Here is a 21,299-nt window from a genome sequence, read left to right on the forward strand (position 1 = left end):
CCCCTTATCTGGAGGCTATGCCCTCTAGTCCTGCTGTCCTTTCTGAGCAGGAAGAACCTCTCCACCTCGACCCTATCCAGCCCCTTCATCATCTTATACGTCTCATAAGAACATAAGAACATAAGAAATAGGAGCAGGAGTAGGCCATCTAGCCCTTCGAGCCTGCCCCGCCATTCAATAAGATCATGGCTGATCTGTCGTGGCTCAGTTCCACTTTCCCGCCCTCTCCCCATAACCCTTAATCCCCTCTCTTATCAAGAACCCATCAACCCGCTTCTTAAAAATATTTAGCGAGGCAGCCTCCACCACTTCAACGGGCAGAGAATTCCAGAGATTCACCACCCTTTGAGTGAAGAAGTTCCTCCTCAACTCCGTTCTAAACCGCCTCCCCTTTATCTTGAGGCTGTGCCCCCTAGTCCTACTGTCTTTTTTGAGCGGGAAGAGTCTCTCCACCTCTATCCTATCCATCCCATTCATCATCTTATACGTCTCAATGAGATCTCCCCTCATTCTTCTAAACTCTAACGAGTACAAGCCTAGTTTATTCAGCCTCTCCTCATAGCTCAATCCCCTCAACTCCGGTATCAGCCTAGTAAACCTCCTCTGCACTCCCTCCAGGGCCAAAATATCCTTGCACAGGTGCGGCGCCCAAAACTGCACACAGTACTCCAGCTGCGGCCTCACCAATGCCCTATACAGCTGCAGCAAGACCTCCCTACTTTTATATTCAATCCCCCTCGCTATGAAGGCCAGCATCCCATTCGCCTTCCTGACCACCTGCTGCACCTGCAAGCTGGGTTTTTGCGACTCATGCACAAGGACCCCGAGGTCCCTCTGCACCGTCGCCTGCTGCAGTTTTTCGCCACGTAAGTAATAGTCCTTCCTACCATTCTTCCTACCAAAGTGGACCACCTCACACTTGCCAACATTAAATTCCATTTGCCATTTCCTGGCCCATTTCCTGGTCTCAATAAGATCCCTCCTCATCCTTCTAAACTCCAACAAGTACAAGCCCAGTCTATTCAGCCTCTCTTCATAGCTCAACCCCCTCAACTCTGGCATCAGCCTAGTGAACCTCCTCTGCACTCCCTCCAAGGCCAAAATATCCTTGCGCAAGTGTGGCAAATTCTGTTTTCATTTTTCATCAGAGTAGATGTGTTGTCTGGTGACTAAGTACTAGTCTGAGATCATTGAAACAAAATTACTCCCAAGAGAGGGGAATTAACAAAATGTTTAGGGAAAATGTAATTATTAATTATACAGTTATAAGAGACATTAAAATGTGCTATTCACGATATTTTCTAGTCACCAGTGTTTTATCGGAAGAATGCTATAACACAATGCATCACATGGTGATGGGAATCTGTCAGTTATGTTCCACACAGGGATATTCTGATTTCACTCATATCACCATGATAGCTGCCAATTTGAGGATGGGCACTTAAATTAAAAACAAAACATCTTGTAATTTTATTGAGGTCATTTCACTTCTGTAGACACAGAATCGGAATAATGCGGTATTCTTTTCAGAGAAGAGAAAGACTCAGGGAATCCCGACAGTGCAGAAGAGTCTGCACCAACTCAGCAACAGAGAATCTTACCCAGGTCCTGCCTCAATAACCCCACATTTTTACCCTGCTCATCCCCTCAACCTACACACCTTTGAACAGGAAGGGACCATTTAGGTGGCAAATCCACCTAACCAGGACGTTTTTGGAACTGTGGGAGGAAACCAGAGCACCTGGAGGAAACCCACGCAGACACATGGAGAATGTGCAGACTCCACACAGGTAGTGACTCAAGCTGGGAATTGAACCCAGGACCCTGGCATTGTGAGGCAGCAGTGTTAAACCAACGTGCCACTCTGAGAGATGCGAGTCTTCCACACTCTCAGGACCTCAAGCACTTTATGGCCAATCAGATAGTTTTGAAATGAATTCACCATTGAAATGTGGCAGCTGTTTCCTTGCACACACCAAGCTTACGATGCTCAGATTCTCTGTTTACCAATGTTGATTGGTGAATAAATATTGGCCAGGACATACTGTCCTGCTGTTCTTTAAGAAATGATATGGAAATGCCGGCATTGGACTGGGGTGGACACAGTAAGTAGTCTCACAACACCAGGTTAAAATCCAACAGGTTTATTTGGTAGCACGAGCTTTCAGAACGTTGCCCCTTCATTAGAGTCACCTGATGAAGGGGCAGTGCTCCAAAAGCTTGTGCTACCAAATAAACCTGGTGTTGTGAGACTACTTACTGTACTTTAAAATAGTACAGTGGGAGGGAGCCTTTATCTCCAGCTTAAAATAGAGACAGTGCTTTACTTTAACATTTCATCAAAAGGCAGCACCTCAGGAAGTGTGGCATTCCCTCAGTGCTGCACTGGGAGGATCAGCCTGGATGATATGTGGAAGTGTCCTGAGTGGGATTTGAGCTGGGAGTGCTCCCACACCTTCACTTCATTCATTCTTAAATAGGAAGGAGAAACTGGAATTCTTACTGAGTAAAAAGCAAGAAACTGAATATGATTTGGTGATGCAAAATGAACTCTGAATAATATGAACCTGAAACAAAAAGAACATCAACAGTGACGGAAACTAGCACATGAAATAGAAAAGCAGGTTAAAGTTTCTGAGGAACTGTCAATTACTTATTTACCAAGCAGTTCTTGTACTTAGCAGGAACACCCACAGCTGCAAGAACAGGGTAGTAAATGTCTTCTATCTGCAAAATAATCGCCCGTTGCATTTTCTTTGAGCAATGATATATATTTCTGTCACAGGCATTGACTCTGTCTGATACACTGATCAAACACTCCAGCTAGCTCCTGATCCCTACCCAGAAAACCTCCCAATGGGACTATTGGCTCCAGTCAGTGAAACAAGCAAATTAAATCAGTCAATCAGAGATCAGAGATTTCTGTCAGCCGTGTCAGATGCTCAGAGATTTCGATACAGAACTTTCTGAAGCAACCAGACTGAGACTCCTACGCACTGAGTGACAGCTGATAGAAAATTATAGGAGACTGAGTGGGAAGAAGCGGGGGCGCGAGCGATTAGCCAAGGTTGAGGTTCGGCAACTTTCAGTATTGTAGACAGATGGAACCTTTGCGAGGAAAGGCTGCTAATCAGTTGGTTTTATGGAGATTTAAAGGATATGGGTGGCACAGTAGTTCGCACTACTGCCTCACAGCACCCGGGACCCGGCTTCAGTTCCAGCCTCAGGTCACTGTCTGTGCTGAGTTTACACATCCTCTGTGTGGGTTTCCTCCAGGTGCTCCAGTTTCCTCCCACAAACCAAAGATGTGCAGGTTAGCTGGATTGGCCATGCTAAATTGTCCCTTAGTGCCAGGGGAACAAGGAGGGTAAATGTGTGGGGTTACAGGGATAGGACCTGAGTGGGATTGTGGTTGGTGTAGAGTCAATGGGCTGAATGGCCTGCTTCTGCACTGTGGAGATGGTATGTATGATGATAATGTCAGTTTTTTTTTGTTTCTGTATCGGTGCTGTTCAGACGGTTGTGGGGTGAGCAAGGCCACGGATCCTATCCTGGTATCCCTGCGTCACGGGCAGTTCGGGGAGGACCCAGTGGCAGCCTGTTGGAATTTTGATCTGTTGGATGGTCTTGGAGGCTGGCAGGCAGAAGGATGCCAGATAGCGCACACCAAAGTTAACATCACCACCATGTGGTGCCACACATTCAGCAACATGGCTGTACTGAAGGTGAGGAGACGCTGGGACTATGGGCAGTGCAAGCACTGAGTGACTATCTGTTGCAGAGAGCCACAAGAAGCTATTTGGGATTTTGCATCAGTGGCTCAGAGACTGAATGAATGGGGCTTCCTTGTTTTCATCTTCACATCTAGCCTGAGATGAATGATTAGCAAATTGTGAATCCTAACTGGCCAGTGCACCCACCACTGAGTCCTGTACACCCTTCACATTCTGTTCTTGTTGACCTGCGTTAGCTCCAGCTCTGGAAATGCCTTCATTATAAAATTCTTACCCTTCCTCTCAAATCCTTCCGTGGCCTCATTCCTCATGAGCTTTGGAACCTGCTCATGACCCATCACCTGCTGAGATCGCTGTGATATTGGTCATGGGGTAATTATTTATGAGACAAAGAAGCCTTTGGAGACAGCAGCTAGATTTGAAGTGGTGGTAGTTCTTGGCTGCTTGGTCAAGGAAGAGTTGATTTACGACAAAACCTGGATTCCAGGGTGGGCAATGAGGGGAAAGGATACAAAGAGGGAAATTGTACAGCCAGGATATATGCACATTTGGAGGAAAGTGGACCATGTAGTGACAGGCAGCAAGGTTTTGTGCAGGGAAGGCCAGGTCTCACCAACTTGACTGAGCTTTTTGAAGAGGTGACAAAGATGAATGATGAGTGAAGGACAGTGGATGTAGTTTATAAGGACTTTAGTAAGGTGTTTGACAAGCCTCCCACATGGCAGACTTGTACAAAACTAAAATAGCAAGGGATTCGAGGTGGGCTGGCTAGATGGAGACAGAACTGGCTTTGTTATAGAAGACAGAGAGTAGTGGTGGAAGAGTGAATGGAGAGCTGAAGTTAGTGGTGTTCTGCAGGGATCAGTGCTGGAACCTCCACTGTTTGTAGTGGATATAAATGATTCGGAAGAAAATGTGGGTGGTCTCATGAGTGAGTTTGCGGATGACCTGAAGATTGGTGGAGTTGCTGATAGTGCCGGGGATTATCAGAGGATACAACAGGATACAGATAGATTGGAGACTTGGACACACAAATGGCAGATGGAGTTTAATCCGGACAAATGCGAGGTGATGCATTTTGGAGGATCAAATTTAGGTGTGAATTATGTTGTATTTGGCAGAACCCTTAGGAACATTAAAATACAGAGGGATCTGGGCGTGGAGGTCCACAGTTCCCTCAAAGTGGCAACACATGTGGCCAAGGTGATTAAGAAGGCATATGGCATGCTTACCTTCATCAGCCGGGGCATTGAATGCAGGAGTTGGGAAATCATGGGAAAAGAACATGGAAACTAGGAGCAGGAATAGTCTGGCCCCTCGAGCCTGCTCCGCCATTCAGTAAGATCATAGCTGATCTTTTCATGGACTCAGCTCCGCTTAGCTGCCTGCTCACCATAACCCTTAATTCTTTTACTGTTCACTGGGCAGGGAATTCCACAGATTCACAACCCTTTGTGTGAAGAAGTTTCTCCTCAACTCTGTCCTAAATCTGCTTCCCCTTATTTTGAGGCTATGCCCCGAGTTCTAGTTTCATCCACCAGTGGAAACAACTTCCCTGCTTCTATCTTATCTATTCCCTTCATAATCTTATATGTTTCTGTAAGATCTCCCCTCATTCCTCTGAATTCCAATGACTATAGCCCCAGTCTACTCAAGCCAACCCTCTCAACTCCAGAATCAACCGAGTGAATCTCCTCTGCACTCCCTCCAGTGCCAGTATATCCTTTCTCAAGTAAGGAGGCCAAAACTGTACACAGTACTCCAGGTGTGGCCTCACCAGCACCTTATACAGCTGCAGCATAATCTCGCTGTTTTTAAACTCCATCCCTCTGGCAATAAAGGACAAAATTCCATTTGCCTTCTTAATGACCTGCTGCCCCTGCAAACCAACTCCTTGTGATTCTTTCACAAGGACACCCAGATCCCTCTGCACAGCAACATGCTGCAATTTTTTACCATTTAAATAATAGTCCATTTTGCTGTTGTTCCTACCAAAATGGATGACCTCACATTTACCAACATTGTACTCCATCTGCCAGACCCTCGCCCACTCACTTAGACTGTTTATATCTCTTTGCAGACTTTCAGCGTCCTCTGCACACTTTGCTCTGCCACCCATCTTAGTGTCATCTGCGCATTTTGGCACGCTGCACTTGGTCCCCAACTCCAAATCATCTTTGTAAATCGTAGACAGTTGTGATCCCAACACTGATCCCTGAGGCACACCACTAGTCACTGATCGCCAACCAGAAAAACACCCATTTACCACTACTCTGCTTTCTGTTAGTTAACCAACCCTCTTTCCATGTTAATAGATTAGCCGTGACACCGTGCACCTTTATCTTATGTAGCAGTCTTTGGTGTGGTACCTTGTCAAATGCTTTCTGGACATCCAGATACACCACATCCACAGGTTCCCCATTGTCCACTGCATGTGTAATGTTGTCAAAGAATTCCATCAAGTTAGTCAAACATGACCTTCCCTTCATGAACCCATGCTGTGTCTTACCATTGGGACAATTTATCTCCAGATGTCTCACTATTTCTTCCTTGATGATAGATTCAAGCATTTTCCGTTCTCTAAAAGTTAAGCTAACCAGCCGATAGTTAGCTGCCTTTTGTCTACCTCCTTTTTTAAACAGTGGCGTCACATTTCTTGTTTTCCAATCTGCGGGAACCAGCTCGGAGTCCAGTGAATTGTGGTAAATGAGCACTAGTGCATTTGCTATTTCTCCTGCCATCTCGTTTAGTACCTTGGGATGCATTCCATCAGGACCAGGAGACTTTCTACCTCAAGCCCCATTAGCTTGCCCAACACTACCTCAAGCCCCATTAGCTTGCCTAACACTACGTCTTTTGTGATAATGATAGTTTCTAGGTTCTCACCTGCCATAGCCTTCCTGTCATCAATTTTTGGCATGTTATTTGTGTCTTCCACTGTGAAGACGACACAAAACACCTGTTCAATGCCTCAGCCATTTTCTCATTTCCAGTTATTACATCCCCCTTCTCATCCTCTAAACAATCAATGTTTATTTTAGCCACTTTTTTTCATTTTATATTTGTAAGAAACGTTTGCTATCTGTTTTATACCCTGAGCGAGTTTACTCTCATAATCCATTAACTTTTCTTTATAGCTTTTTTTGTGGCTTTCTGCTGACCTTTAAAGATTTCCCAATCCTCGAGGTTCCCACTAGTCTTTGCCAATTTGAATGCATTTTCTTTTAATTTGATACCCTCCTTTAATTCATTAGATATCCATGGCTAATTATCTCTTTTTCTATAGTCTTTCCTTATCACTGGTATATATTTTTGCTGAACACTATGAAAGATCACTTTGAAAGTCCTCCACTGTTCCTGAATTGTCCCACCATAAAGTTTTTGCTCCCAGTCTACCTTAGCCAAAGCCTCCCTCATTCCTTTGTTGCAGTTATATAAAACCTTGTTTAAGCTGCATTTTGGAGTATTGTGTGCAGTTCTGGTCACCACACTAACAGAAGGACGTGGAAACTTTGGAGAGAGTGCAAAGAAGATTCATTAGGGTGTTGACTATGAGGAGAGGTTGTATAAACTAGGGTTATTTTGGTTAGAAAGATGGAGGCTGATTGAGGTCTACAAAATTATGAGGGGTTGGGCGAATAGTCAGAGGCTTTTTCCCAGGGTAGAAGTGTCAACTGCAAGGGGTCACAGGTTCAAGGTGAGAGGGGAAAGTTTAAGGGAGATGTACGGGGTAAGTTTTTCACACACAGTTTTTCACACATGAATAGGGAGGGAATAGAGGGATACGGACCAAGTGAGGGTTTTTTAGTTTAGGTCGGGCACCATGATCGACGCAGGCTTGGAGAGCCGAAGGGCCTGTTCCTGTGCTGTTCTGGTTTTTATTCTTTGTGACTACAAACTTCAATCTGTGTTAATGTTTGAGGGAAGTGCAGACTGAGAGGGGGTGGGAGCTATTGAGGCACTTCACAGGCCTTAAGATGTTGAACACCTCCCAAAACTTGCGACTTCCACCACCGAAAAAAGCCAACAAAGCTATCCCTGGAATGTGGTGATGTCTCGCAAAGTGCACCCAGTGTACCTTCTCATTCTATCTTTTACTCTCATTCTACATTCTGCACTCTCTCCTTTCTTTCTCTATGAACGGTATGCTTTGTGTAGCGCACAAGAAACAATACTTTTCATGTATGTTAATACGTGATAATAAATCAAATTGAGGTGGATGTGGGCAGCATGGAAACACCACCAGCTCCTTGTTTTACTCCAAATGAGTCACAATTTAGATACAGATCACCCATTTTTCATGAGCCCTTGAGTTTATTAGAATAGGGTGTGTTTAATTGAGGTGTTAAAAATGATAAAAGGATGGATCGATTGCCTCAGGTATCAGAACAACGCATCATTAAAATCAGAAGCAGGTTGTTTTGGGGTGATGTCAGGAAGCACTTCTTAACGTAAAGAGTTATGAAAATCTGGAACTCTCTCCCACGGTAAGCTGCAGAGATTGAGGATCAATTGTAAATTCTAAAACTGAGGTTGATAGCTTACTTTTGGGAAGGATATGAACCAGGATGTAGATGTGGTGAACAGAGATAGAAGGAGTGACAGAGAAATTAGCAGTGATCTAATTGAGTGAGTGGAGAAGGCTTTGGGGGGCTGAATGTCTTCCTTCCTTTCCAACATCACTGGTTAAATTCCTACTCCTTCATGGACTGCCAGAGCCAAGGCACACAACCACCTCTTCGAGCTTCCAGCCTGGCCAGTGACATCCTGATTAAAATAACATACCTGGAAGAAAGCAGAGGTTGTATTGTATTTATCTGTGTTATTTATTACTTCATTTTGTTTCCCTTACAGAAAATCAGTAACCAGCCTCCCCCAGTTCACGGTGACATTCAGGCTCTGCACCCTATCATCTACACCTGCACTGCTGTTCTGTTACTCTGCCTCTTCACCGCCATCATCACATACATCCTGAAGCACAAGTAAGTGATCAGCTTTACCCCGTCTGCCAAAGGCGGAAGAGGCAATGGTTGTAACTGGGTTACATAGACGGTACAGCCCTTGGCTCCAGCTGGTACATGCCGTGTTTGAGCTCGATACCAGTTTACGTGCAGCCATTCTGAGCTCTGGACTGGGTCTCCCCTGAATCTTCCGCATGGAATATTGCCATTTGCAGATTCCCTTTGGAAGAAAATGGAGCGCTTTCAGCGGTAAAGGAAGCTCGGTCGCCCAGCATCTGGGAGAGTCTGAGGGCTGGGAACCTGGTATCGTTCTTCAAAAGGCCCATATTGTGCCAGGAATCTATCTCCCTCCAAATTCTGCCAGAAGATTCCTTAGCTGAGCCACTTCTTGGTGCCCAGGATGAACTGTTATTGTATTAAGCTCTAAAGAGTAAAGGGACAGGAGAATATGCCCTGTTTACATCAATGGGGATGAAGTAGAAAGGGTCAAGAGCTTCAAAATTTTAGGTGTCCAGATCGCCACAACCTGTCCGAGTCCCCCCATGCTAACACTAAAGTTAAGAAAGCCCACCAACGCCTCTACTTTCTCAGAAGACTAATGAAATTTGACATGCCAGCTACAACCCTCACCAACTTTTACAGATGCACCACAGAAAGCATTCTGGTTGTATCACAGCTTGGTATGGGCTCCTCCTCTGTTCAAGACTGCAAGGAACTCCAAAAGATCGTGAATGTAGCCCAATCCATCACGCAAACCAGCCTCCCATCCATTGACTCTGTCTACACTTCCCGCTGCCCAGGACATTCTCTCTTCCACTTTGTTCCATCAGGAAAATGATACAAAAGTTTGAGGTCACATACCAATGAACTCAAGAACAGCTTCTTCCCTGCTTTTGAATGGATCTACCTCGCATTAAGTTGATCCTTCTCTACACCCTAGCGATGACTGTAACACTACATTCTGCACTCTCTCCTTTCCTTCTCTATGAATGGTATACTTTGTCTGAATAGTGAGCAAGAAACAATACTTTTCACTGTATGTTAATACATGTGACAATAATAAATCAAATCAAAATCAAATAATTAACCTGTGATAAACAACTGCCCCCTACTCATCAAAACTGTCCCCAAGTGTTATCCAGTATAGTGCAGGCCAGACTGTTCAGGGGCGTATAATGATGTCAGAGTAATGTCACTGGACTTGTCATCCTGGCTTATTCTCTGGGGACATGTGTGTTCAAATCCCCCCTCCCCATGGCAACTGTTGGAATTGAAATTCAATGAATAATCCAGAATATAAAACGAGTTTCAGTAATGGTGACCATGAAACTCTCGCCGATTGCTATAAAAACCCATCTAGCTCACTAATGTCCTTTAAGGAAGGAAATCTGCCATCCTTACCCAGTCTGGCTGACATAACTCCAGACCCACAGCGATGTGGGTCACTCTTAACTGTCCTCTGAAATGGCCCTTCAGACAACTTAATTCAAGGGCCTTTAGGGATGGGCAGCAAATGCTGGTATTGCCAGTGATGCCCACACCCTGGGAAACACCAAGCGAGGACCAATTCCCCACCCATCCTCACACCACCTCCATGGGACAAATATTGTCCTTTTCTTCCTGGTCACTGGGTTAACAGCCTGGAGGTCCAATCCTTCAACTTCATCATATGAAATGTAGCAGTTCAAGGAGGGAACTCGAGGTGGGGTTTGAATTGCCAGCAATGTCTACATCTTGTGAGAATGAATTATTGGATCATCCGTTGTTTATCTAGGGAGGGTTTGAGTGGAAGTGCTCGGACACTGTTTGTGTGTATAATTTAATATCATCGTCTTGCTGCTTATTCCAGCACAATCCGGATTTCCAGGAAGAATTGGCACATGTTGCTGAATCTCTGGTTTCACATCTCTATGACCTGTGCTGTGTATGCCGGGGGCATCAATCGGACTGAGTACGGACTGATCTGTCAAGTGGTGAGTGGTGGTATTGATGGACACAGACATGAGAGTCCAGATATCTGACTCGGTCACACATGCTTGGCTGTTTCTGGGCCCTTGTCTGAAACGGACATGTATGTTCCAGCTTGCAAGGTTCCTTTAGCAGACAATGAGTACATCCTGAGTGTTCTGACGTTTGTGGGATCTTGCTGTGCACAGCTTGGTTGCTGTATTTCCTGTGTTATTGTAAAATGCTTTGGGACGTTGCAACGTTATGAAAGGTGTGACAGAAACACACATTCCTTGTGTTGGATAGCAGCATCTTTTTTTTTCTGCTCCCTGCTCCTCCCCACCTGCCAGTCCCATCCCCCAGTCGACTCTGTGGGAACTGAACTCTCTTTCTGTTGACAGATTGGAATTGTTCTGCATTATTCCTCCCTTTCCACCCTGCTCTGGATCGGAGTCTCAGCGAGAGTCATCTACAAGGAGGTGACACAGAAGGTGCAGCGACAGCAGGAGCTTGAGTTGTCTCCACCCGCCCAGCGACCAATGCTCAGGTACAGCACGGCACTTTGAACCAACAAAGGTGATTTCTGAGTCAGGGTAATGACGTTACACCAATGGATTCAGAGATTTCCACATTGTTTTATCAGCTTTGATCTAAATTGTTACAGGAAGGGAAACTGTGTAATGCATTTCTGAATTGATATATTTTGGTGTTTATGAGTTCCCTAGCCCCATCCAAAGAGAGGAACAACACATCACAATGCCACTGGATATCAACCTTCTCTTTCCTGGCTTTCTCTGCTGTTGGGAGCTGGCCCTTTCTCAATTAACACCGTGTTTCTCTGTCCCTCATCCAATCCCCCTGTCCCTGTGTCCACTGGTTCAGACTGGACACCTTGCCAAGACGCCCCCCGCTGGCCCTCCCACTGTACAATAACTGAATCATTCGATCAGTACATCCCCACCTTGTCCCTGCCACTTCTCATCAGGACCACAAAGATCTGGTGCTTTTAAAGACTATGGCTTCAGATCCACGAGCAGTTCCTGTTCCTGCCTCTATCCTTCGTTCATGTTCTCGCACTGACTGTCTCTTTCATCTTAACTGGAGCTGTCACTAAACCATCCTCCTGTGAGGAGGAAGAAGAAGCGATTATTATCTCAACAACTCGTACTCCTTCCCCAGCTTTAATTTGATGGATTGAATTCTCTTCTGACACCTTTCCCATCCTCCTTAAAGTCAGAAAGGTTTACAATGTGGAAACGCCCTTCGGCCCAACTTGTCCATACCACCCTTGAATCTATCCTTCTCGATAGATTACAAGAGAAAGTCTCTCTCGTCCCAATCCTTCTCCAACGTTGCAATGTTTCTTCATCAGTAATTCTCTAAATTCACCTCTCCTTGACTTTCCCAGTTCCAAAAGAATGCTGTCAAACCACTTTTCCTCATCCTGACACCTCAATATACTCATCGTACCAAATTCTACTATAACCCTTGCTCATAAACTCGAGGCGGGATTCTCTGCCCGCACTCCCTCAATACCGGAGAATCCCGTCCGAGGCCAATGGATATTTTCATGCCCCCCACCCCACCCCACCCAAGCCTGCTTGCTCCAATTCCTGTGGTGGGAATTCTGGCCTGTGTGTGGATTATTCCTCAGTTTCTCTTCTGTCTAACTCGCAGGCTTTCTGAAAGTGTTGTTTCACCTAACCCTGAGCTCCCGGATGATCTTGTCTTCCCTTTTCCTCCCTCTTTCTGAAGCTGTCTGTGGAGGTTTTGCTGTCTGTGAACCCATGCGCGGCTCAGTCTGAATGGTCTCTTTCTCCATGCAGGTTCTATCTCATTGCTGGAGGCATTCCCCTTATTATCTGCGGAATCACTGCAGCAGTTAATCTGCACAATTACAGCGACTACAGCCTATAGTGAGTATCCAGCCAAGGGGGTGGCTGTCTCTTTGAGAAAGGCAGCATGTTTACTCAGATCCAGCCATCATCTGGGTTTACACTTGATACAGTCATTGGCAGAACCCTTAAGAGTATTGATACGCAGAGGGATCTGGGTGTGCACAGGTCGCTGAAAGTGGCAATGCAGGTGGACAAGGTAGCCAAGAAGGCATACAGCATGCTTGCCTTCATCGGCCGGGGCATCAAGTTTAAAAATTGACCAGTCATGTTGCAGCTTTATAGAACCTTAGTTAGGCTGCACTTGGAATATAGTGTTCAATTCTGGTCGCTACATTATCAGGAGGATGTGGAGGCTTTGGAGAGGGCACAGAAAAGATTTACCAGGGTGTTGCCTGGTATGGAGGGCATTAGCTATGAGGAGAGGTTGGAGAAACTTGATTTGTTCTCACTGGAATGACAGAGGTTGAGGGGCAACGTGATAGAAGTCTCATGAACAAGATAGACATTATGAGGGACATGGACAAAGTGAATAGTCAGAAGCTTTTTCTCAGGGTGGAAGAGTCAATTACTAAGGGGCACAGGTTTAAGGTGCGAGGGAAAAGGTTTAAAGGAGATGTATGAGGTGAGTTTTTTACACAGAGGGTGGTGGGTGCCTGGAACTAGCTGCCGGGGGATATAGTAGTGACTTTTAAGGGGCACCTTGACAAATACATCAATAGTTTGGGAATAGAGGGATACGGTCCCCGGAAGGGTAGGGGGTTTTAGTTCAGTCAGGCAGCATGGTCAGTGCAGGTTTGGAGGGCCGAAGGGCCTGTTCCTGTGCTGTAATTTTCTTTGTTTTTTTTGAAGTACATGCTCTTTGTCAACTTTCTTCTTTCAAATGAATCACAAAGTTTATAAAATTGTTTATGATTGGCCTATGATCAGAACCAAGCTCCAGTAATTGTACTTTGATCTATCCGACATGGAGGTGGTCTTTGTATTTCCATATCTCACAGCCGCCACACACCTCAATGCTATTGTCACGGGACTCCTAAACCAGAGTAATGCTCTGAGGACCTGGGTTCGAATCCTGCCACGGCAATGGTGAAATTTGAATTCAATAAAAATCTGGAGTTAGAAGTCTGATGATGACCATGAAATCAGGGCGGCACGGTGGCACAGTGGTTTGCACAACTGCCTCACCGCTCCAGGGACCTGGGCTCAATTCCTGGTTTGGGTCACTGTCTGTGTGGTGTCTGAACATTCTCCCCGTGTCTGCATGGGTTTCCTCCGGGTGCTCCGGTTTCCTCTCTCAGTCCGAAAGACATGCTGGTTTGGGTGCATTGGCTGTGCTAAATTCTCCCTCAGTGTACCCAAACAGGCGCTGGAGTGTGGCAGCTAGGGGATTTTCACAGTAACTTCATTGCAGCGTTAATGGAAGTCTACTTGTGACACTAATAAATAAAGTTTAACTTTAAAACAATTGTCAATTGTTGGAAAAACCTATCTGGTTCAGTAATGTCCTTCAGGGAAGGAAATCTGCTGTCCTTCCTGGCCAATATTTTACTCCAGAACCCAGTCTCACAGCAGTGCTCTCTGAAATTAACTAATAAGCCACTCAGTTCAAGGGCAATTAGGGATGGGCAACAAATATTGCTCTTGACAAATATGTGAAAAGGGGAAAGGTTTCCAGGGCTTAGGGTAGAAAGAGGAGTGGGACTCATTAGATCAAAGAGCTGGCAAAGTCATGATGGAGCGAATGGCCACGCTGTAAGCTTCTATTACAGTGTTGGTTCACATAGTTGGCGCAGTGAGGATGTGTCAAGAACTTAGAGGACAAAGATAACATGGAGGGGACTATATACATAAAGAGAAGGTGTGGGCCTGCATTTGTGGGACAAGTGTACTAACTGTTGTTTTTCTTCACCCTGTGCAGCTGCTGGCTAGCCTGGAAGCCAAGCCTGGGGGCGTTCTACGTGCCAGCGGGATTCACGGTGCTTGTCAGCTGGATTTACTTCCTGTGTGCTGCCCTTCATCTCCGCTGCTACCCACAGAGCAAGGTCGAAGGTCACGCTTCATCCGAGGGAGACCAGCAGCTGGCTGCCAATGGAGTCCACCTCACCGACACGGGGTCGGCTTCCTGTGGCTCCGGGAGTCCATCACTGGCCATCGAGAATGAGTATTCTCTCCAAGCTCAGCTCTGGGCGCTGATGTGTACCCAGTTCCTCTTTGTGGCGCTCTGGACCTTCGGGGCCCTGTACGTGTCGCAGGGACAGTCTTTCGATGTCTTATTCGGCTGCCTGTACGGAGGGGCGGCAGTCAGCCTGGGCCTCTTGGTGCTAATCCATCACTGTCTGAAGCGTCAGGATGTGTGCGGGGCCTGGTTACCCTGCAGGCCAGCTGGCAGCCTCGCAGCCGCTCCTTCCGGGAGTGTGGCTCCCCAGCTGTGGGTGCCAGGCTGCAGTCCAGAGGGCCCCCATTCCAACAAGTCGTCCACGCTTGGCAGCAACTACTCTGGCACTGGGCAGTGCAAGGTTTCCAATCTCCAGGCAGCTCTGAACCAAGCGGACTGCCGCCCCAGAACACCTTCACTCTGTGATGAGCCTGAACAGGACACCAGGGAGGTCCAGCCCTGCGGGAACAGCGCTCCGACCTGCACCCGCAACCACAAAACCAGGACTAAGCCGCACCGGGACGGCAAGCACCACCGGTTAAAAGCACTGAAAGGGGCGGCCTTGGAGGTGGCCTCCAGCGAGAACGGGAGCCAGCCAGACAGCTGCCCCAGTAGCCGCACCAGCCAGCTGAGCAGCAACGGCATGGGGAGAGGGACTGGCGAGCAAGAGAGCAGCAGGAGCCCCTCAGAGGGGAGTGACACTAGTAGCCAGCCCCAAGGGCCCAGCAGAGTGCTAACCTACAGCATCAGCCGAGACAACCTGAAACACCCCAGTCCCTTCGACAAAGAGGTCAAGAGAAGGTCTTACCCACTCAACATGGCCAATCAGAATGGCGCACTAAAGGGAAGCAAGTACGATATCAGTCTGTTTGGCAGTGACGGAAACCCCTCGATAAACACCAGCTTGTGGAAAAGTGAGACTACTGTGTAGTACCTTTCTACACCCCAGAGATCTTTCCAAACTGACCCGTAACCAAAGCAAGGCTCTCACTCTGGAGTCAAACAGAAAGAAATGCACCAAAATGAGCCGTTTTTGTAGCAAGCTGTTTATTTAACCGCCAGAATCGATGGGTGAGGGAGCCTGCCCGGGACTGGAGCCTCCTCACTCTCTGACAATCACCTTATTATCTTTTCTATTGGATAAACTCAGTGTAGAAGAACACTGAATGAATGTCCGAGTGTATGAGTGGTTGGCTGCTCGAACTCAGGCCTAAGATTGACATCCAATGGAAGCAGGATCTTAGCTGAGGAGGAAGGCTTCTCCCTCCCTCAGCACCCATTTCATTCCGCGATTGTAGAAGGAAAGGTGTGGAGTGAAAGCACAGTGTCTCCCTGACAGAAACTGGAGCTCAGGCAGGGATCACCTGCTGGGACCCAGACAGCCAGGCTGTAACTCAAAGGTTTGGGTTCCTGTTGTGATGACTGTCTGCCTTTGAAAACAATGTCACGTTTATCCCAGTGAGCCTCTCTCCAGAAACACCTCCAGCTGGTTCTTTAACCAACGTCTGTCCATCCAGACCTCTGTCACTCTGGGGGTGAAAATGTTTCTATCTTACTCCTAACTTTCCCACCCAAAGCTACGCTTTCATATCAGCCAAAGGCTAATTTAGATCACTTTTAATAACTTTTAATTCCATATCCAATCTTCTGGTTCCCCGCATACACTCAAAGCTGGAACACCACAACTCAACTCATCTTCTGAGAAAATGCTGGATAATCTCAGCAGGTCTGGCAGCATCTGTAAGGAGAGAAAAGAGCTGACATTTCGAGTCCAGATGACCCTTTGCCGAAGAGTTTTTCTTCAAACTGCTTTTCTCACTGCATCCTGAAAGTCACACTCAGTTCCGTGCACTGCGAGATGAAGGCACTGGACAGCTCTCTCTGTCTTACTGTCCCTGTCCCCAGTTATGTTTCATCAGCTTTGACAAAGGCTCATCTGGACTCGAAATGTCAGCTCTTTTCTCTCCTCACAGATACTGCCAGACCTGCTGAGATTTTCCAGTGTTTTGTCTTTTGGTTTCAGATTCCAGCATCCACGGTAATTTGCCTTTATCCACTCATCTTCTGTTGGGAGGAGGTATTCTGAAATTCATCAGTGAACTGCCAGAACATTCCCGATTCCCAATGTGCTCCAGGGCAGCACAAAAAGATAAAATTACTTCCCAAGTTCTCTCTTTTCCACGAAGGATACACTGATAGGGCGAGAGGAAGGAATCTTGTACCATGAGGATAGACCTGATGAGCTGCACAGTCCATTTACCAATGCTGAACCTTCAGTGATTAAAGACAAGAACAGCAGATATGATTAAATTTCCTGAGAGCCGGAAGCACAGAGAGACAGCGAGCAGCATGGTGGAAATATCATTGAACTGGTAATCTAGTGGCCCAGGCTAACCCTCACGGGTTCAGGTTCCATCACGGTGGCTGGTGGAATTTAAAATTCAGTGGAGAAATCTGGAATTGAAAACTAATCTCAGTAACTATCATCAGTTGTTGGAAAAACCCATCTGGTTCATTCATGTCCTTTAGGGAGGGAAATCTGCTGTCCTTACCCGTTCTGGCCTACATGTGACTCCAGAGCCACAGCAGTGTGTCTGTTTCATTCCTGCCCTCTGAAGTGGTGTAGTGAACCACTCAGTTTGAGGGCAATCTGGAATGGACCAGCCAATGACACCCGCATCCCGTAGAAGAGTAGAAAGAAACTGCTCGGGTACAGCCCACCTCTTAAGGCAGTCTGGAGCCTTTTGGTGCACTTTAGACGCATGTCATTTTTTGCAGTTCCTTATTCCCAAAAGGAGTCTCCTTGCACTCCACATGTCCTGTTGGGACACCACATTCCCAGTTCATCTCATCCATGACGCCTCTCGCCGTCACAGATTGGCGATATCCCAGTTTGATTTCCCAGAGGAGATGTGTGTCTCCCGCGGAGCGGACAGGAAGCCTGTTCCTGCACAAGTGCAGGCGACCGATGTATCTCTCTCTCCTCTGTGTAACCAGATTCCAGTTCCGGCCTCCAGGTGGGTCAGTATCATGGAGCTGGTGGTCTGAGTTAGCAGCCCACACGTATCCAGTACACCTGGACTCTGGTTTCAGCAAAGTGCAGTGTAATTCAATTCCCCTCTCACATCAAGCACTGCCTCATTACTAATTGAATGTTTCTTTGCAAAGCAATTCCAGAGTTTGCCATTTCATCTGAATGCTGTTTGTAATTTTCCACTGGTTTAGCGTCACAGAGTTATAGAGTCACAGAGGTTTACAGCATGGAAACAGGCCCTTCAGCCCAACTTGTCCATGTCACCCTTTTTTTAAAACCCTGAAGCTAATCCCAATTGCCCACATTTGGCCCATATCCCTCTAGACCCATCTTACCCATGTAACAGTCCAAATGCTTTTTAAAAGACAAAATTGTACCCACCTCTCCTACTCCATCTGGCAGCCTGTTCCAGACACTCACCACCCTTTGTGTGAAAAAATTGCCCCTCTGGACACTTTTGTATCTCTCCCCTCTCACCTTAAACCTGGGCCCTCTAGTTTTAGACTCCCCTACCTTTGGGAAAAGATATTGACTATCCAGCTGATCTATGCCCCTCATTATTTTATAGACCTCTATAAGACCACCCCTCAGCCTCCTACGCTCCAGAGGAAAAAGTCCCAGTCTATCCAGCCTCTCCTTATGGGATTGTGGTCGGTATAGATTCGATGAGCCGAATGGCCTCCTTCTGTACTGTAATGATTCCAAGAACAGCCAGCTCTCCGGTTCTACATGTCAGGATCAAACTAGCTTCTGTGCACAACCAACTGCTCCAGAAATTCACTGGAACAGTAGCAACCAAAGTGTGTGTTACTGGACTGGAAGCCATTGGTTAACCTTTGCCTTGTGAACAGATTCTGTCAGCTCACCCAGTCCGAAGCAAGTGCTCCAATAACCAATCCCCGAGCAGCACCTGAACCTGCAGTGCAACCTCCTGAGAAGTAGCCACATTTCATAAAACTGGTGGATTCAGTTCAACTTTGGACAATATCTCTCACTGCTTGAATTGCTTTTTCTCCAGGATTCTCTCTCTTTATCCTCTGAACTGAAGGGAACAGCCCCCACCCTCAGCTCCTTGTTTGTGTGTTGTGATGTTCTCCTAGTAATTTACAAAGGAGCTTGTGCTTAGGGAACATCAGGAGGATTGCTGTTGGCGCACCTCACTAATGAATAACTTGTCTGCTGCACTAATCCAGAGCGATTGTCCTCTTTCACCAGAGTTGGAGTGTGCAGTTCTGAAACTTTGCACTCACAGCGTGGCTTCTTTACATGTAGCCATTTTTGCCTTAAAGTATTATGATTCCACAAGTGCCAAAGAGATATATAAACCTTAGCCAAACCTAGATGAAGAATGAGAACTGTGTGTGTTGGTTTAAAATGTGTTGATGACATAATCCCTTTTCCTGTTCAATGCACTGTGCAGAAGTGTCTATAAAAGGTTTTGTGTGTTGTGTGAAAGTGTTGCAAACAACCCTGGCACCAGATTCAGCCGTCCATGCCCCTCTTCACTCGATTATGATTTTGTGCTGAGATTTCAAGGTTGCAATTACAAATCCTGGGAGTTCATTTCAAAGGGTTTCCAGTCCTTCGATGTCCATTGCCACCAGCACAATGTTCTGAGATGGTTCTGGTAGATGTACTTGATGCAGGGAGGATATCTGAGTGAGGCTGGGTGCTCTGTATGATTGACAAGGCTCCAGGATGCCCCTGAAATCTGCAGGAATTGACAGCTAGTCTCCAGGACATTGGAAAACACAAGAAAAAACTCTTGCGGTGGGGGGTTGAGGGGGGGGGCTTATTTCTTTGACTGATTTTGTTGATTAATGATTTAAAGAAATATATTTTGGGGATAAATTTTGGGGAGGAATTAGCTGACTGGGTGTCAAGAATCATGGCATTGGGTAATGGGAGATGGATGTAGCTTCTGGGATAAGGTGGTGTGAAAGTGCATGACAGTGCGAGTGAGGGAAAGGAGCAGTGGGAGGGGGGGAATCCTCAGGAATATATCTAGTCTCAGTTGATGACCTTAGTCCTAAATGTCCCGTGGATTCCTCCCTCCCTCCCTTCTCTCCCTCACTTTCTCTCCCTTTCCTTCTCTCCCTCTCTCTCCCTTCCTCCCTCTCCCTCACCCTCCCCCTCCATCTCCCTTTCTCCCTGCCTCCCTCTGTCCGCAGAGCATCCTCACACACTGGTTCGGGACAGGAGTGTGGGAAAAGTGTAATGTTGACCATTCAGTTTAACTCAGAGAATGACTGGCTCCTCTTGCTGATGAATTGGGGGGTGGGGAAGGGGGGCAGGTGAGTGGGTCAAGAGTAAGGGGGACATTTTCTGAGACCCCTGCACCATGTGTATGAGGGTATTTCCCTGTCACTGGCTGTCACTCTGGACAGTACGGTGGACACTATTCCATTTTTTCTTTACAGGGTCTGAGAAATTCCAGGCTGCTTGAGATGGATTCTCTGTTGGAGGGGGCAGAATTTAGCCAGCTCCTTGTCCTGTCCATAGACATTGCAAGAACATCTGACCACCTCCCCACTCCTCCCAGGGCTCTGTTTGACCACAGAGGAATGAAAGCCATTTTTTTGGGTCGAGTTTTCTGGCCAACACTCATTCATTCAGGTGACAATCACAATCCAGGGTCTGAATGCAATCCTTTATCTGATTTGCTTTATTTATACCACATTTATTTCCTTTTCATTTTCACCAAGAACATTCTGAAGATTGTTAACAAGGGCAGGAAACGCTGGGTCACTGAGGGAGGATCAGTGGAGAGAGTTAACGTTTCAGGTCGGTGAGACTGATTAGCGTTGACCTGTCAAAAATTCCAATTTTGCTTGAGTGTCACCAACTTGAAACGTTATCTCTGTTTCTCTCTCCGATGCTGCCTGACCTGCTGAGTATTCCCAGCATTCTGCCTTTTCATTTCGGAGCGTTTGCTTTTGGGTTTGTGCTTATTCGCACTGAAGATTGTCCTTACTCAGTTTGTTTAATCTTGTTAGACATGAAACAGCTGAAGGTTTCAGTATAAAAGGAGTAACCAGCCAGTGTTGTTGCTGATATATTCTGCAGTAATCTATGTTATAAGCCATGTATTTGTGATTCTATTTACATTGTGTATTCGCAGGTGTAAGTTCACACCAGCCAGAGCTTCCAGCACCCTAGTCACTTTACCACAAGACTTCCTATCCACTCAGACCTCATTTTCTGCTCCTTAACCATGGCTCTTGGGGCTAAAATGATGATGGGAAATGGGGGAGAAAGGCATGATCAGGATGTCAATGATCAGCCATGAGCAGAATGAATGGCAGAACAGGCTTGAAGGGCTGAATGACCTCCTCCTGCTTTTAATTCTGTGCGTACACCTCTATGTGGACATGTGAGTTTATAATCTTCACTCACATAGTTGGGTTCTGGTCCCCACTCTCCCTTGCCACATTTCAGTAGAATCCGTAAGACATAGGAGCAGAATGAGGCCACTCGGCCCATCGAGTCTGCTCCGCCATTCAATCGTGGCTGATATTTTTCCCATCCCCGTTCTCCTGCCTTTTCCCCATAACCCCTGATCCCCTTATT

The 21,299-nt window shown here is 46.5% G+C and overlaps 1 protein-coding gene across 1 annotated transcript in view; it reads left to right on the top strand.

The window, feature by feature from the left end:
• Positions 1-16,392, top strand: part of adgra2 (adhesion G protein-coupled receptor A2) — a 132,669-nt gene extending 116,277 nt beyond the window's left edge. The window contains exons 14-19 of the mRNA XM_080217040.1: positions 3,517-3,725; positions 8,589-8,716; positions 10,545-10,668; positions 11,044-11,189; positions 12,469-12,558; positions 14,459-16,392. Coding sequence (XP_080073166.1) covers positions 3,517-3,725; positions 8,589-8,716; positions 10,545-10,668; positions 11,044-11,189; positions 12,469-12,558; positions 14,459-15,626 — 1,865 coding nt within the window. The 3' untranslated portion in view covers positions 15,627-16,392. The remainder of the gene's footprint in view (positions 1-3,516; positions 3,726-8,588; positions 8,717-10,544; positions 10,669-11,043; positions 11,190-12,468; positions 12,559-14,458) is intronic.
• Positions 16,393-21,299: the final 4,907 nt, after the last annotated feature.

The sequence above is a fragment of the Carcharhinus amblyrhynchos genome, chromosome 34, assembly GCF_965287045.1.
Source record: "Carcharhinus amblyrhynchos chromosome 34, sCarAmb.v2.hapA, whole genome shotgun sequence".
In the NCBI taxonomy this organism is placed as follows: Eukaryota; Metazoa; Chordata; class Chondrichthyes; order Carcharhiniformes; family Carcharhinidae; genus Carcharhinus; species Carcharhinus amblyrhynchos.